At 49.3% G+C, this 15079-nt stretch overlaps 1 protein-coding gene across 2 annotated transcripts in view; it reads left to right on the forward strand.

Annotated features, from left to right (window-relative positions):
• The window catches only part of VAV2 (vav guanine nucleotide exchange factor 2), a 130583-nt gene that overhangs the window by 83374 nt on the left and 32130 nt on the right, over nucleotides 1-15079 (forward strand). For both annotated transcript variants that reach the window (XM_071766629.1, XM_071766628.1), the window contains exons 3-4: nucleotides 1348-1406; nucleotides 13681-13749. In XM_071766629.1, the coding sequence (XP_071622730.1) occupies nucleotides 1348-1406; nucleotides 13681-13749 (128 nt within the window). The remainder of the gene's footprint in view (nucleotides 1-1347; nucleotides 1407-13680; nucleotides 13750-15079) is intronic.

Genomic DNA, 15079 nt, shown 5'->3' on the forward strand with positions numbered 1-15079 from the left:
CAGTCCACGGTAATTCTGGTCCATAACCAGTGGCTCCAAGGTGTCCCTGCAAAACCAGGTGGTCTCTGGTACCTGTCCAAGTGGACTCTTAAAGTTGAGAAGTAGGCCCAAATGCTCCTTGCAGCAGGAGCAAAAATAATGTTTTGTATATTAAAAAAAAAAAATAATAGTCCAGTGTTTTCATCCTCTGCCTAGAAGGAGCTGTCAGGGGAAACATCTTAAAAAAAAGAGGTGAAAGGAAAGGTAAAGCCTTTTTTTTTTTTTTTCTAGAAGCATTGCATGGGGGCAATAGAGTGTCTGAGGTGCAAGGAAAATTCCCTCGTGCTCTGGAGCTCCTTCCTGCATTGAACTCATGGCTGTGACATTTTATACCAGGGAAAAACTTGGTCAGGTTTTAATATTCATGGAGTTTTGTTGGTCCCTTTGAATAACTCAGCATCTCTAGTTTTTTGTGGAAGTCAACTGCTAAATCCTGATCTGGGGCAGCTTTGGGTTCAGGTGTGGGGTAGCTGGGCTGGGATTCGTGGGAGTGGTAAAAAAAATAAAGATGAAAGGGATGAAGGTTGCAAAACTTTGGAGGAGAAGCCAGGGTTTGGAGCAGGGGCTGCTCAAGAAGTTCTTTTCCTGTGATCTGGACTCAGGCTTCTCTGTTCATTCCAGTGGATGGGAAACCAGTCCAAAAATAACAGGTTTGTTTTTTCAATCTGGCTTTGAAATGATGAATATGAGCAAGAGTAAAACACGTTTTCTGTCTATAAGGGACTAAAGCCATTCTTTGTTTGGCTTCATTGAAAATTCTGTGTAGCAATGACAACTTCTACCAGAAATGGGAGTTTTTCAGAAAAATCTGGGGGCTTTGCCGTGCCTGATTGTCATAATGATGAAAATATTGTGTTGTTGAATCACTTCTGGCTGTTTTCTGCCAAAAAAAGGGTGATGGTCTGCACTCAACCTCTGACAAACTGATGATGCAAATTTATTGAAATCCAAGAAGTCCAAACCATCAGTCTTGGCAAGTTTCCCTCAATAAGATCATTTGGAGAGATGAAGGGAGTTTATAAACCTTTGGTACTAAAATGCAAAATCAGAGGGTTTTTTTTAAGTGGTTGAATGGATAACTTTATAGCTGAGGGTTAAATGTCTTTTCCCTCAGTTACAAAACCCAAAGCAGTGTTTGCACTAAGAGTGTCCCCAAAGTGTCCCCCATGGTGACATTCTGACACTGCTGGGGGTTCTGGGGCACATCCATTTCTGTGGCTCCTCAGATTCAAATACAGGGCTCAAGTTCCCACCAAACCTTTCTCTGTCTTCATTAAGCAAACTCACATCTTTTTCTCTCATTTCCAGGTGATTTCTGCAGTATCCAGACTCTCCTTCCACAGCATCGCTCAAACCAAAGGAATTAGGTAAGATCCTTTCAATATGATGCTTTAAATTATGTTTCTCTCTCTCCCTGTCCATATTCCCAGTATTTAATGAGTATTTAATATTCCCAGGCTCTCTATGGAGGCACTGATATGGCTGGGATAGATTAGGGTTTACCAGACATCAAGGATGCCTTTGGGATGGAGGCAGGAACCTCTCTGGCTGCTGGGGAATGGTTTTACAACTAAAATCAGTGAAAACAGAACAAGTTGTATGCAGGATGCCTGCTGGGGAGGGTAAGCAGGGTGGGTTTTAGTATTTCTGCCTGGAGGTTTTGCTTGGGTCCCCTCTGCAGGGGCTGAGCCAGGGAAGCCAGGAGTGCCCATGAGCTGTGGTGTCACCTCCTCTGTCCCCAGGCCATCCAGAAGTGCCCGGGTGGCCTTTCAGGCACTGGGAAATTCCTTTCTGGTGGTGACAAGGACACGTTAGTGCTGGGTGGGTAATGGGGTTAATGGGTAACCTGGTCCTGGGGTGGGCTGCCCTGCTGCCAGGCTCCTCCTCTGCAGCTGGCAGGAGCAATGGGGAAGGAATGAAACCCCACAGCCTGCCCTGTTAAACAGAGCTCTTATCCTCCTCTTTGTTCAGTTCCCTGCAAAATTGCTTTGCAATGAGTTTTCTTGTTAGTGTGCATTTTTATTATTAATCTGGCAGCATCTTCTCATTAGGAGCACAGTTATAATTGGGAAGATTTCTCAGCCTGAAGTACCTTTCCTTCTTTTTTATTTGGGTTTGTGGTTTTGCCCCCAGCTACAGCACACGTTTGCTTTTCCTTACAGCATGTGTCTTGCTGCCTTTCTGGCCAGGCTGTAGGCTGGGGTTGCTCTGTGGCTGCATCCCAGGGGGTGGGGATGTGGGCTGGATCTGGCCCTTTTCTTCTTCCCCTGCCCCTCCATGCCCACCACCTCACAGATTTCTGCTCTTTGCACTGATTTGCACTGCTCTAATCAGTTTGCACTGATTATCCACACTGCTCTTGCTGGAGGGGAGCAGCTTTCCACGTGGAAAACCAACTCAGAGCCTTCCCATCTGTTAAACACAAACCTGACAGATCCCATCAGGACTGGGAGGAGGGGAAGATTCAGGGGGGGTGAAGGTTTGAGGAATAAAGATGTGCTGTAAGGTTAGGGCCGTTTATTATCAAGGAGAGCCCTGAGAAGTCTGCAGTGGTTGTTATTTGAAGGCAAAAGCACATCTGGAAGCAGGGAGGGATGGGGGAACCCACGGGCTGGAGCTGCAGTGCCTTCTCCAGGGCTGGGATTGAGTCTTGGGCACTGCTGGAAGAGGATGTCCCCTGGGCAGTGAGGTCCTGGTGTCCCTTCAGAGGATGGATGAGCTGGGTGGATGTCCTCTTGGGAGGTTTTGGCTGGTTGAGGTCTGCTGCTGCCAGGGGTGGGAGCCAGGAGGCTTTGCTATTCTTGTGGATATGTGGCTTTTTCTCATGCATTTTACAACCAGCATTTACGGTTCCCACTAAATTCCCTTATCTTGGAAGCCTTAGGCACCATAATTACACAAGAATAGCAGAGACCTTAGTGGGGCTTTGCTTTTAACACTGCTTTCCTGCCTCTTAATGCTGCTCCTCTCCCCTTGGTCAGTTCTGCAAGAACAGAAAATGCTGTCAGAGGAACAGAAAATGTTCCTATTAGCTGGGAAATAACCTCCCCCTGGGGTGTCCCTTCCCATTGCTGTCCCAAATTTTATTTATTTCCATTAATAACTGACATCACCCATCTCCCCTGGGGGCAGGGAAGCCTCATTCTGCCCACTTCACAGAATCAGAATCACACCAAATGCCCCTCTTGCCTTTCCCCTTTTAATGAGATGGTTTCTTGCTGCACCATCAGTGACAGAAATAATTCCAGGTGAATCCATTCCATCTGTAGGACCCAGCAGCAGCTCTGGCTCCACAAGACCCTGCCCAAGTTGGCCCCCCCTGCCCTCAGCCCCCTGGGGTCCCTGTCCCAATGGCCATTGAAATAAATGGGAAGAGTCCTGTTGGCCTTGGCGTGGTGCTTAAAAACATGGGCAGTGGAGTGAGTGAGGATGACAGATGGGTTGTAGGGTCCTCAGCCCTATAGCATGAGCTTGGCTCTGCTCCAACCCCACTTTGGGGGGCTAAGATGTCAGGACCATGCAAATTAAGAATGAAATAAATCCCCCAGGCGATTTCTTGTCCTTAATTAAGCTCCGTGGGCATGTAGGGTAGAAAAATAAAAATCAATCTTGTGTGGGGAAAAAAAAAAAGAAAAAAATAATTCCTAGATCTAATAATTTCTGGATACATGAACCTTGCCAGAGAAACCCTGTTTCACAGAGCAAATCAGATAGCTATCAGAATAACTCTGTTGAGATGACAGAGTGGTTCTCCCAAGGAACAAGCTACAAGCAGTAAAACCTGGCAGGAGGGGATCCTGAATGCTGGGTTTGCAGCTCAGTGCTAAGGCTGGGCTTGAGCTGTTGTCCCTCTACTCTTCCTCCTCCTCTCTCCTGGTCCCAGTTGCAGGTTCTGGAAGTTGTGCAGGACACAGTCACCCTGCAGCATGGTGCTTTGACTTTCCCTCTTTGCAGGAATTCATGGAAATTACAGGACCAGACTGTGTGTGCAGACAGCACAGATGATGTTTCCCTGCTAATTCAAACCTCTGCCTGCAACCACCACTGCACGGGGTTGGTTTTTTGGGTAGCACCCTGTGTGTAGCAAGACCCTCGATGATAGGAGGCTTATTAGTGCCTCCGAGAAGAAAAAAAAGGCACATTCTCTGCCTTTATTTTGAGGCATTCAGAGGAAAAAGGCTTTTGTGGTTAAAGACAGATGCTGGAGGGACAGCAGATGCGTGAAACAACCTTTGCATCTCAGCTCTGCCCCAGGTACAGATCATCGCCCTGGGCAAATCCTTTATTTTTTGGTGTCTGATTTTCCTCTCTGGGAGATGGGGGAGGTGTGAAATACCTTTGCTCCCTTGGGTGGAGGGAGAAGAGAAGGGAGCTGCCACTGGGCCGGGCACAGGCAGCCCCCGGCAGCCTCTGGTTGGGTTCTGCCGGGATGTGTCGGTTCCCTTTCCTGCATGGGATGAAATGCAGGGACAAGGGGAAAATCCTCATTGTGTCACATGGCTCAGCAGCTCAGGAGAGGAGATTTTTTTTTTTTTTTTTTTTTTGAGGTTTTATAGTTTCTTAGCCTCTCCTCCATCTGGTCTGGAGGACTCAGCAGGCGCAGTCAGAAGTTTCGGCTCCGTGCCCCTTGGTGGCTGCTCTGAACAAGGAACCTTTCTGTCTCCTGCAGCCTGGAGGGGCAGAGTTTCCACTGCAGACCTGACTCAGGGCCCCTTCAGTCTGTTACCCCATTTCTCATGCTGGCTGGCACTGGATGCTTCCAAGTCAGACGTGAGGATCCTGCAGCAGACAGAGGCAGCCTGGGCTTACAGGGGGGGTTACAAAGGTTCTGTGCTCTTGGGCTTCGGTTTTCATTCCCTTTCCAAGTTTTCATAGACTCCACAGACTGTTTGGAGTTGGAAAGGGACTTTGAACATCATCTATTTCCAATCCCTTGCCATGGGCAGGGACACCTCCCACCAGCCCAGGGTGCTCCAAGCCCCATCCAACCTTGGACACTGCTAGCGATGGGGCAGCCACAGCTTCTGGGGGAACCTGGGGCTCAGCACCCTCACACCAAACAATTTCTTCCTGATACTCAGTTCCAATCTCCCCTCTTTCAGTTTGAAACCCTTGCCCTTTGTCCCATCCCTCCAGACCCTTGTCCCAAGTCCCTCCCCAGCTTTCCTGGAGCCCCTTCAGGCACTGGAAGATGCTTTAAGTTCTCCCCAGAGCCTTCTCTTCTCCAGGTTGAACAATCCCAAGTCTCTCAGCCTGGCTCCAGACAGAGCTGCTCCAGCCCTTTCTCAAGCAAACTCTCAGCTCTCTGGAGGACAGTAGCACTTTTTGCTGCAGGTCCCAATAGACCAGCCTTTTTTCCTGCTGCAGCCCAGGTTATTTGCCTGGCATCCTCTGGCTCCAGCCAGCATCCACCTCAGGAGCTGGATGTGAGCTGGAAGCAGGGGGACATGGGTTTTTTCATCTCCCCAAGATCTATGTTTTTTCTGGAAGCAGAGTTCTGCAAGCAAAGCAGGAGGTTAAGGAATATTGGCTCGTGCTGCCTGCTTGCATTTTTAATGTGTGCACAGTGAAACCATCTGAAAACGGGAAGGAGTTCATGTGTTCAAAGGCCTTTCACTGAGGCCCTTCATCTAAGTAATTCCTTTATATGTGAGCTGACCCTCTCAGTGACTTCCTTCAGCAGGCACAGTGGTTCATAGAACAGATTTTAAAACATTTACAAATGGGGGAGAAGGGGTGAATCCTGTTTGTCAAGAGGTTTTTCTCCTGCAGGAGCAGTGACAATGCCATGGCTGGGTGATGGAGGGGAGGAGGAGGGGGTAGTTGTGTTTTCCCCATCCCAGGGCTCAGGCAGGACCCCCTCAGGTTAGTGCCCAGCCTGACTTTGTTGGAAGAACAAAGTCTAAGGGACATGAGTTTTAGCTCCAGGCAAACTCAGTGAGGCCAGCCTGTCACCCTGGGCTGAGATTACCTGGCATTTAAAGAAATAAATCCAAATAGAAATGCTGATTCTCTTGGCCTTGAAGCTCTGCAGGTGTAGGTGTTCCCCTTGCTGGCCTGGAGGAGAGAAGGGAGATGAGGGTGAAGTCTTTTATGGGATTTGCAAGGATTCCCTGGCATGATGGGGACTTCATGCCTATCAGATGTGGTCCCTGCTCCCCTGCCCTGGGGATGTAGCTCAGCACAGGAGACAGATCCAGGGTGTGGAAGTGGCAAGCAATTAAAGTTGTGAATGATTAAGTCCTCAGGTGTCCTTGGTGAGGAGGTAGTGATGGGATCTCTTCTCCTCTAAGGCTGGTGTTACAAGGACTGTTTTATTCATGGCCAGTGTGCTCTCTGTAATTGCACCCTGCCCATTAATTTTTTTACTGCCCCTGTGTATCCATTGCATGCTCTTTATGTGTTGCTGTAAATGGGATGGAGAGGGCTGGGGGAGGAATCCATGGCTGGAAATGTGTCCTGTGGCTGTGCAGTGCCCTCCTGTGCTCCACGGAGTCTGGAACTGGGACCAGTCCTGGGGCTGGGACCAGTCCTGGGCAGCACAAACCCACAGAGGTTCAGCTGCAGACTTTGCAAGGGGGGGTTGAGAGGAGATGGTGTCCTCTGCCATGCACAGACCTTCTTCAGGAGTAACCACAACGCTTCTTCCGTTCTCAGCAAGCAGAATCCTTGGATAAAAGCAGTTCCTTTTGAGCTAAAAATGTTTTTAACACATTTATTTTGGCAAGGATGGATCCTCACAGGCTTTACTCCTGAGAGAGTCTGAAAAATATCACTGACATCTTTTCTTGTGGGGCTGCTTTGTAGGCTTGGGAGATGCTGAGGTCACCCTGTAAGCACCTGCTAATGAAATCAAGGGCAGTTTCTCTTGCCCCCTCCCCACCAGCAGCTTTGCATGATGAAGATTCAGTCCTGGTGGGCACAGCTCAGCTTTAGGAGTCATGTGGGGCTTGCTGGCTCTCATTGCACGTGGGCTTAGTCCACATCAGGCTTTTCCCAGGGCTCCCTCTGGTATTCCCAACGTGTCTTTTTATTCCTTACAGACCATGGGAAGTGCTCCTGGGCCCGGGTGGTCTGTGCAGCTCTGGTTGATGTTGCCTAGAAGGACCCTGCTTGGCTAGGACAAGCTGGTGGTGCTTGTGTGGAAGCAGCCAGAAGTGCTGGAGCTGGTCTGGAAGCAAGGCAGAAAGAGATATTTAGGGAGTTATTTGTTTTTCTTGGCCTGTGGTTCATAGGATTGCTCAGGTACAGCAGAGAAACCTCTGCGTGGACTGATGAAAGATTTCCTTGTTCTCCTTTGCTGCAAGTGAAAAATGAGGATTTCAAGGTTCTTGTTTTAGCAGAGCATTTTCCAGAGCTGGACAATTGCAGAGCCCTGTGGGGATGTCCCAGGTGTTTACATCCCAGCTGTGATTTCTCTTTATGCTCCCTGGGTGACTGATGCCACCTCCCCTGAGTCAGTGTCCCCTGAGCTTGGGTCACTGGCACAGGCTGCTTGTGCTGTTACCCCAGAGGGGTTTTTTTAGGGATTTGGTTTTCCTTTCTTTTTTTTGAGAAAGATGTTCCTGGATTCCCCTTTTGGTTTTATCCATCTGTTGTCATCAGTGTGGAGCTGGAGTGAGGAGAAAAATCATCACAACTGCTTTCTGTAGCAAAGCTCTGGGACGTGAGGACTTTTAAAAAATGTGCTAATGTGCTGCAACATAAAATTATATGAGCTTCTATTTTCTTGTCTCTTAGTCCTCAGAAATACTCTGTTCAGATTTGAGCTGAAGATAACCCAGGGCATGCAGCTGACCCTTGGGCACTGTGCTAAGCACTGGAACTGCTCTCCTGCAGAATCATCATCTTTGTGTTATCTGATGATGTAGTTGCTGTTTCCCCACTGAATTTCTATCAGAATTAATCTTGTGAGATTTTTTTTTGCGAGTTCCAGACCACAAATAAAAGCAAGTCATAATTTTTCAGAGGACGTGTCTAAAATTTGGCACAGTGTGAGGTGCTTCTTTCCAGAGATGAGTAATGTAACACAATAGTGTGATTTTAATTAAATTCAGCAGCTTTTGGTATGCTCCAATGTGCCTTGTTCTGTGGGGAGAGAATTGATTCCATTCTGCTTTATCAAAATGGCTCTTGGGCATTAATGGTATGGTTTGCATCCACCTCTCAGCACTTTCCCCAAATCATTCCCTGATGTTGTTCCCATTTCACAGAGGGAAACCAAAGCTCAGAGGTGCTGCCCAGGTTGGGAGCAGGGCTGGAGAAGCAGCTCCAGCTCTCCTCTTTGCTCAGCCCTGGTCAGGTCACAGCCACTCCGGGTGATCCCACTGAAGCCCAGGATGGAGACGTTTGCACTTGTCTGTGAACATCCTTTAGAACCACAGGGTTTTCTTTGGCCACCTCCAGGAGTTCTGTGCTCATGAATGTATGGTCATGGGCTCAAGGGATCTGCTGCAGCTCCAGGGAGCCAGAGCTGATGGAGAATCCATGGGGACAGGGTGATCCCGTGCTCAGAGAGTGACTTGCCATCCTGGAGTTAAAAAAAGTGAAGATTGGAGCTCTGAAAATGCCATTCTGTGAGCAGCTGAGGTCTGAACACTTCCCCTGGGAAAATATATTTTGGGACTTGCAGCATCATTAACCCTCAGCAGAGGGACAGATGGATTGGGAAGCTCTGGAGATGGAGCTGGCTGCTCACCCCCACAGCTCCAAGTCCCAAACCTTGCTGAAATTGCAGCTTCCCGAGGGCTTTCTCTGGCTTGCTATGGTGCTGCCTTCAAAAAGGGCTTGTTGGAGGGTCTGTACATCCAGCCATGGCTTTTGTGAGCTGCTGCAAGGTGTAATTCTGGTCTGTAGATACCAGATTATGGCAACCTTTTTCTGCCAGACCCTGAGCCCCAGGAGGGCTCAGCACAGCTCCATCCATCCCAGTAGGGATCCCACCAGCTTGAGGCTCTGGTCCATTTCATTTGCAAAGAAATCCCTGGCAGAAGGGGCAGCAGATGGGAGCAGCTCAGATTTTGTGGCTGTCACTTTCTAAAATGCTGAAATGTGATTGCTGGACATAAGAAAATGAGGAGAGATGGACGTGGTGGCCTTGGGAGGCTGGAGTCCCAGTAAGGAATGAGCCAGGTCCTGGAGTCACTTGGGGTTTTTTGCATAAATCATGAAAACCTCCTTGGAGAGGCCCCCCTGGCACAGTCTGCACTGAGAGCAGCCTGGGGTGGGTTCAGCTCCTCAGGATGCAGGGCAGGGAGTGGGACATTTTCACCCAGTCTGCTTCCCACCAAACTTTCTGTTCCTGGTGTTTGACCCTGAGAAATCAGAATGGAGACAGAATGATAAAAGGAAAAGCAGCCGTGCTGCATCCTCCCTGCTCTGTCACACGTGGGTTGCAGGCTAAGATGCTCTGGTACAAAATTACCCGAATCTAAACAGCCCCATCCCTGACCCTCTGGGTTCTCTGTGCTGGTGAGAACAGCTGGCCTCAGTTGTTAGGAAAAGGCACCCAGATGGTGAAATATATTCATCAATAAATAAATAAATCTTCCTGCTTGTTGCTGGTAGAATTGTAACCTGCTCGGCTCTTCCCATTAAATAATTCAGAGGGAGAGAGCAGGCAGGGAGTGAGGAGTCTGGAGTGAGGGAATATGATGTGGGAATGTGACATGGGGCAGTGCCAGGGACTGCTGAGAGGATGGGAGGGTTTGCATGGGGTGGAATAGGGGTTGGTTATCCCCTGGGGGGGGATGTCCTCTAGCTGAGAGCTGCCCCTGCCTTCCCTTGTTGCCTTTCCATGTACAAAACTAAAATCCTAAAAGCAGCCTGAATGTTTTGTGAGATCAAGAGGGTGCTTTGTATCACCAGTCAAGAGTGATCACCTGCTCAAAGCCTTAAAGAGGAGAAGCTGGCTCTAAACTCCTGAACAAATTACTTGGTCTTTCTCTTTTAGGCTCTAAACCAAACCCATCAGATCGATCCTCCTTGCATTCTCTTCTTCTTTGATCTCTGGAAGCGATGCTGCTGAACGCTGGGAGGGTCTGTCTGAAGAAGTCTGCTCTGGGGGGTTTGTTATCTCTTCGGAGGCTGTTCCAGCAGTGTTTGATGTCTCTGGGGCTTTTGCTCTTCATCTGAGCTGGATGGGGCTTGCTGCAGCCCCAGCCCAGGCAGGGAGGATAAGTGGCTCAGCAGGAGGTTTTTTCATGGCAGTGGAGTGAAAAACAAAGTCTGGTGCTTAACTAATGATCCTAAATTAGAAACATTTTTGAATGAATTGAAATGAACTGGGATTTCTGGCTGGTCACTTGGGTTTCCTATGGACTCAAAATACTTTGTTACTGTTGGGCATTCCCAGCTGTAGCCTTTGATCCTGGTTATGAAGTTGTAATGTGCCTGGAGATCTCTTAAGAATTTGCCAGGGAATCCTTAGGTTTTAGTCCCCTTTACTTCCAGTCTTTCTTCTCTGTTGTTTTTGTGTTTTATTTTTCCTATATAATGTCAGACAAACCAGTCCTAGACAGCACCACTGCTTTGGGGGACTCATGGCTGGAGGATGTGCAGCTCCATCACCAAAGCTTCTCCCTCCCTGCATGGCTGGGGCCAGGCTGACACCTGCATGAGGATGGCTGTGCAAATCCTGAGCTGGACCAGGGTGTGCATGAGGGAAGCCCCAGTGAGAAACACGGCATGAAAAGCTCACCTGGTTGGCTTTTCTTAAGACTTGCCTTGACCTGGATCTGCTGGGGCCAGGAGCAAGAGCAGGGCTCTCCTCCCCCAGCCTCTTCCCACCACATCCAATCTGTTTCTGCAACCATCTCAGGTGGAAGATGTCATCCCCCAATGAGCCTGGCTGTGGCAGGGAGCTGGGGGTGATCTGATGGGAAGAGGCAAAACCAGCAACCTGGGGAATAATTGATGGGACAGGGCTGGGGTGGGCAGGTCACCCCCTGCCAGCACCAAGCTGCTCCTGGTGCTGGTTTGGGGTGAAAAGTGTTTCATATGTTTTTTCTGTAGCTGGCTGCTGGAGCTTGATCCTCATTGGCTTCATGCTGGAGGGTTTTTTTTGTGTTTGAAAAAAAATAAATGGATATATGAGTGAACCTAAGCCAAAGCAGGGAGAGATTTTAAACAGTGTCTGTGATCAGTAGAGCTGAATTAAATTATGGTGTTGCACAGAGGGCTTTTGGGGAAGAGTGAGGACTGTTTGGGTGACCCAAAGCCCTTGGCATGGTCCCAAAGCTGTCAACCTGTTTTGGAGAGGGGGAGAGGAGCCGTGGGGCAGTGGCAGCTCTGCTCCTGCTCCTTCAGGGGTGACCTGGGGAGATGGGGAACCTCTCCAGAGCCACTTGCAGCTCCTGGCAAGGGCAGCACATGCAAAGGTTTTCTCTAAAAATCCATCCTCCAGCTCCAGGTTTTAGCTGGTCCATTTAGTAATCCTCTCCTCAGTGTGACTTTCCTTCTAATTGTGTTCTCTGCATCCTTATTTAGCCATTATCTGCTATTGCTGAGATCCAGGTTATTAATTCCTCCCCTGCCCTGCCTTTCACTCCAGTGCTTTGCTGATGGCCAAGGTGAAGCTGGGAGAGCTGCTGGCTCTGTGAAGCTTTCATTAGGAAATACTTTTCTCTCTTTGCTGTCCCCTTGTCTGACACAGAGGGGTTCATCACAGGTGCTGATGACACCTCAGGCCCAGATTTACAGTTGGAAATGTATGCTTGTGATTTTAATATTTTTTTATGGCTTCTTTCTTTCTGGCATGGTGAGCTCTGGAAAAGGAAACGGAGATTAAGAGCAGAAGCTGCATGTAAAAGAAAGGAGGTTGTGCCTTGGGTGGATAAATTTTTATTATTATTATTATTTTATTATTTTAACAAGTGGTGTTTAAGCAGAAGTCACCCCTGCTTTCTCCTTCCTTGCTGGGGCTGTGCTGGGTGGTGTAGCCCTGCAGCAGAGGTGGCCTTGGTAACCCCTTGCCTGTCCAAGAGAGGTCTGAGACCTGTTCCCATCATCGCTTTGGCCATGTGCAGGAGGACCTGGTGGCTTTTTTTTTTTTTTTTTTATCTGCACTTCACATGGCTTTTGTATTTTTCCCTAGTCCCCAAAGGGAAGGGAGAGAAAATTGACACCAGACACCTTCTGCACAGACCTCAGGTGCCTCCTGGTCTCTCACTGCACCTTTTATGCTTTGAAGCTTCTCTCCAAACTGGGTTTCCCCCACATTTCATGGCCATGCAGCCAGCTGTTTGTGCCAGATGTTGGGCTGCTGGGATGATTTGCAATGAGGCTGTGAGAGCAAGCCAAGCCCCAGCTGCTCATCCCACCTGTGCCTCTCCTCACCTTGGTTACACTTCCCAACCTTGGGTGCCCCTGGGTTCCTGGGGTTCTGCATCTTGAGCAGGGGAGGATGAAATGGTCCCACTCTGTGACTCTGTGGTGGCTTTTTTGCCTTCCTGGACTCTTCACCTGCTCATGGTGTTGGTTGAACTCGCTGCAGATTTGAGTTCTCTCTCAAAACCTGAGCCTGAAGCTGATCACCCAAGGAAAGGGGAAGCAAAGCAGAGGGGGGAAGGCAAATTAATGCTGGAGACAGATCCAAAAAAAAGCAAATTCGGGGGCTAGCCAGGCTGTGGATTAAATCTTTCAGGAGGGGCAATCTGTCGTGAGACAGGGAGGGTGGGAGAGGAGAGAGGAGGAAATTGCTCTTGAGGGCAGTGAGAAGTTCTCGTGTGTCCCCACAGCATCAGCAGCCCAGTCCCTCTGGGGACCCCCAGGGATGTGCCAAGCTGCCATGTCCCTGGGCCACAGGGACCCCCGGATTTGCAAGGTGCATCCAGCCCCACAGAGCCCTTGCCTGCCATGGCCCTGTGCCAGCAATAATACCTTGGGTTTAATTAAAGCAGTATTTTTCATCTCTTTCATACATTATTTGATTATTACTTCACAATGAGCCAAGGAATTCTTGTATTCTCCCAACTCCCTCCCTTTCTCTTTTTAATCTGCTTTCCCCCCACTTCTCTTCCTTTTGCCCTTTTGCTGTCCTTTCCCTCCTCCCCAGGGTTCTGACTTTTTTCAGCTATCACAAAGCTGTTAAGATGAGGAAACCTGGGTTTTGTAAGGACTCATTCAGGCTGGTTGGACCTGCTGCTGTCAGTGATGGGAGACACTGGTGGGAAGCAGCTCTGTGTGTCCCAGCTGAGTTGGGGCAGGAGCTCACAGGTAGAAAAGCTCCATCAGGAGTGGAGGAAGAGGTTTCCTCATCACGTCCAGTGCTGGACTTTAATTAGAGTTCTACTGAGTCTTTTGTGCAAACATCAGCCCAGCAGGGAGCAGCAGCTCAGCCATGGGGTCTCTGAGATGCTGTTAGGTGATGCAGCTCCTCATTTCAGTGCCTGCTGGTGAAGCAGCCTCAGCACCTGGTTTCTTGTCCTGCTGTGCCAGCACTGCCCACAGGAAGCAGTGGAGGTGGTGTCCTCCTCGGAAGCTACAGAATCACTAGGAAAAAAAAATCTGTTTGCCAGGACTGTTGTGTTCCCAACCAGCCTCTGCTCGGGGCTGGGCTGAGTTCAGCTGGGGCTGTGGGGGATCTGCTGGGAGGGGTGGGACACACCAATAAATAATGCTGTCATTCCTCTCCTCCCCCAGGCCCTTCCCCTCGGAGGAGACCACAGAAAACGATGACGATGTCTATCGGAGCCTGGAGGAGCTGGCAGAGTAAGTGACCTCTCCTCCTCCTCCTCCCTGGGACAGGACACCAAAAGGGAAAAGTTGCAACGGGTTCTTTGGATGAAATTTGACAGCAGGGCTGGGAGAGCCGGCCCGGCTGCTTTGGTTGTTTTGCCAGGAGATTTTTGTGCTCATACAATAGTTTGAATTTTTTCCCATGGGGAGCCCTGGGAGACATCACTTTTAATGAGGTCGAGTTTCCGAGGGGCTCAGTGCAGGGCCAGGGGGGCCCAGGGAGCCCCTCGTTAAAGCTAAATCCCATTGTTAGCCACACAACCCCAGGATACAATTCCTTCTCCAAGCTGAGCCACTTGCTGGAACTGGGGGACCCATTGCTAACTCAGCACTGGATCCCCCAGGGATGTTTTTAGGACCTTGTGGGAGGGATTTTGGACCACTCCAGCCAGCCCCTGGCTCTGGGGGGTGTGGGGTGATGCCTGTTATATCTATATTTATCTGGGTCTCTGCTGTCTGTGTTTTGCTGCCCATGGTGATGATATAACAGGCTTTTAAAAGCACCCTTGAAGCTCAACACACGGGGTGGCACGTGGGTGCTATTGGAATCCGATGGCAGCGTTCCCGTCGGGCAGGGTTTGGCTTATGCAGTGCAGTCTGTTTGGTATGGAAAGGCCCTATGGGTGGGTATGTGGCTTTATACTGTTAAATATTATTGTTCCACAACATCAGTAATAAGGCTCCTTAATCCAATGAGTTCCTTATGGCTTCAGTTATTACAAAAGTCAATCATAAATTACCAGTCAAGGCAACGCAGGACCCTGGAGTCCCTCTCCTCGCGGTTTGCTCCCAGCAGCTACAGTTTAATAAAATTGCAACTTAGAAAGGGCTCCTTTCAAGAATAACATTCTTTTCCCCTTCTCCTGAAGGTCTCAAAATCCCTTTAATACTGGGTTTTTCAAATTCCTGGTTCCCACACCTAGGTGTGCTTTTAGCTGGCCAGAGGCCGGTTGGGAAGTCGCAGCCCAGGGGGCAGCAGCCTCTGCTGGGACCCAGGGCTTTGGCAGGGAGTGCTCAGAGCAGATTATTCACCATTAAAGATGGGTCCCCAGCTTTGTTTTCTGCTGCCATGGGGCAGCTCCTGCTGGGTGTCTGGGTGGGAGTTTCTCAAACTGTTACTTGGATTCCTGCTCAGGGCTGTGAGTTGGTTCCTCCACAAGAGGGGCTTGGATGCCCCCAGTCCTGTGCTCAGATGGCTTGAATTTCTTACTGATTGCTCTGGTTTGTCCCAGATTATCTCCTAAATTTTTTTTTCCCCTGTTCTTGGCCAATTCCTCTTCATTACTGGGGGTCCCTGGGGAAA

Source organism: Heliangelus exortis, chromosome 22 (assembly GCF_036169615.1).
Source record: "Heliangelus exortis chromosome 22, bHelExo1.hap1, whole genome shotgun sequence".
NCBI lineage: Eukaryota > Metazoa > Chordata > Aves > Apodiformes > Trochilidae > Heliangelus > Heliangelus exortis.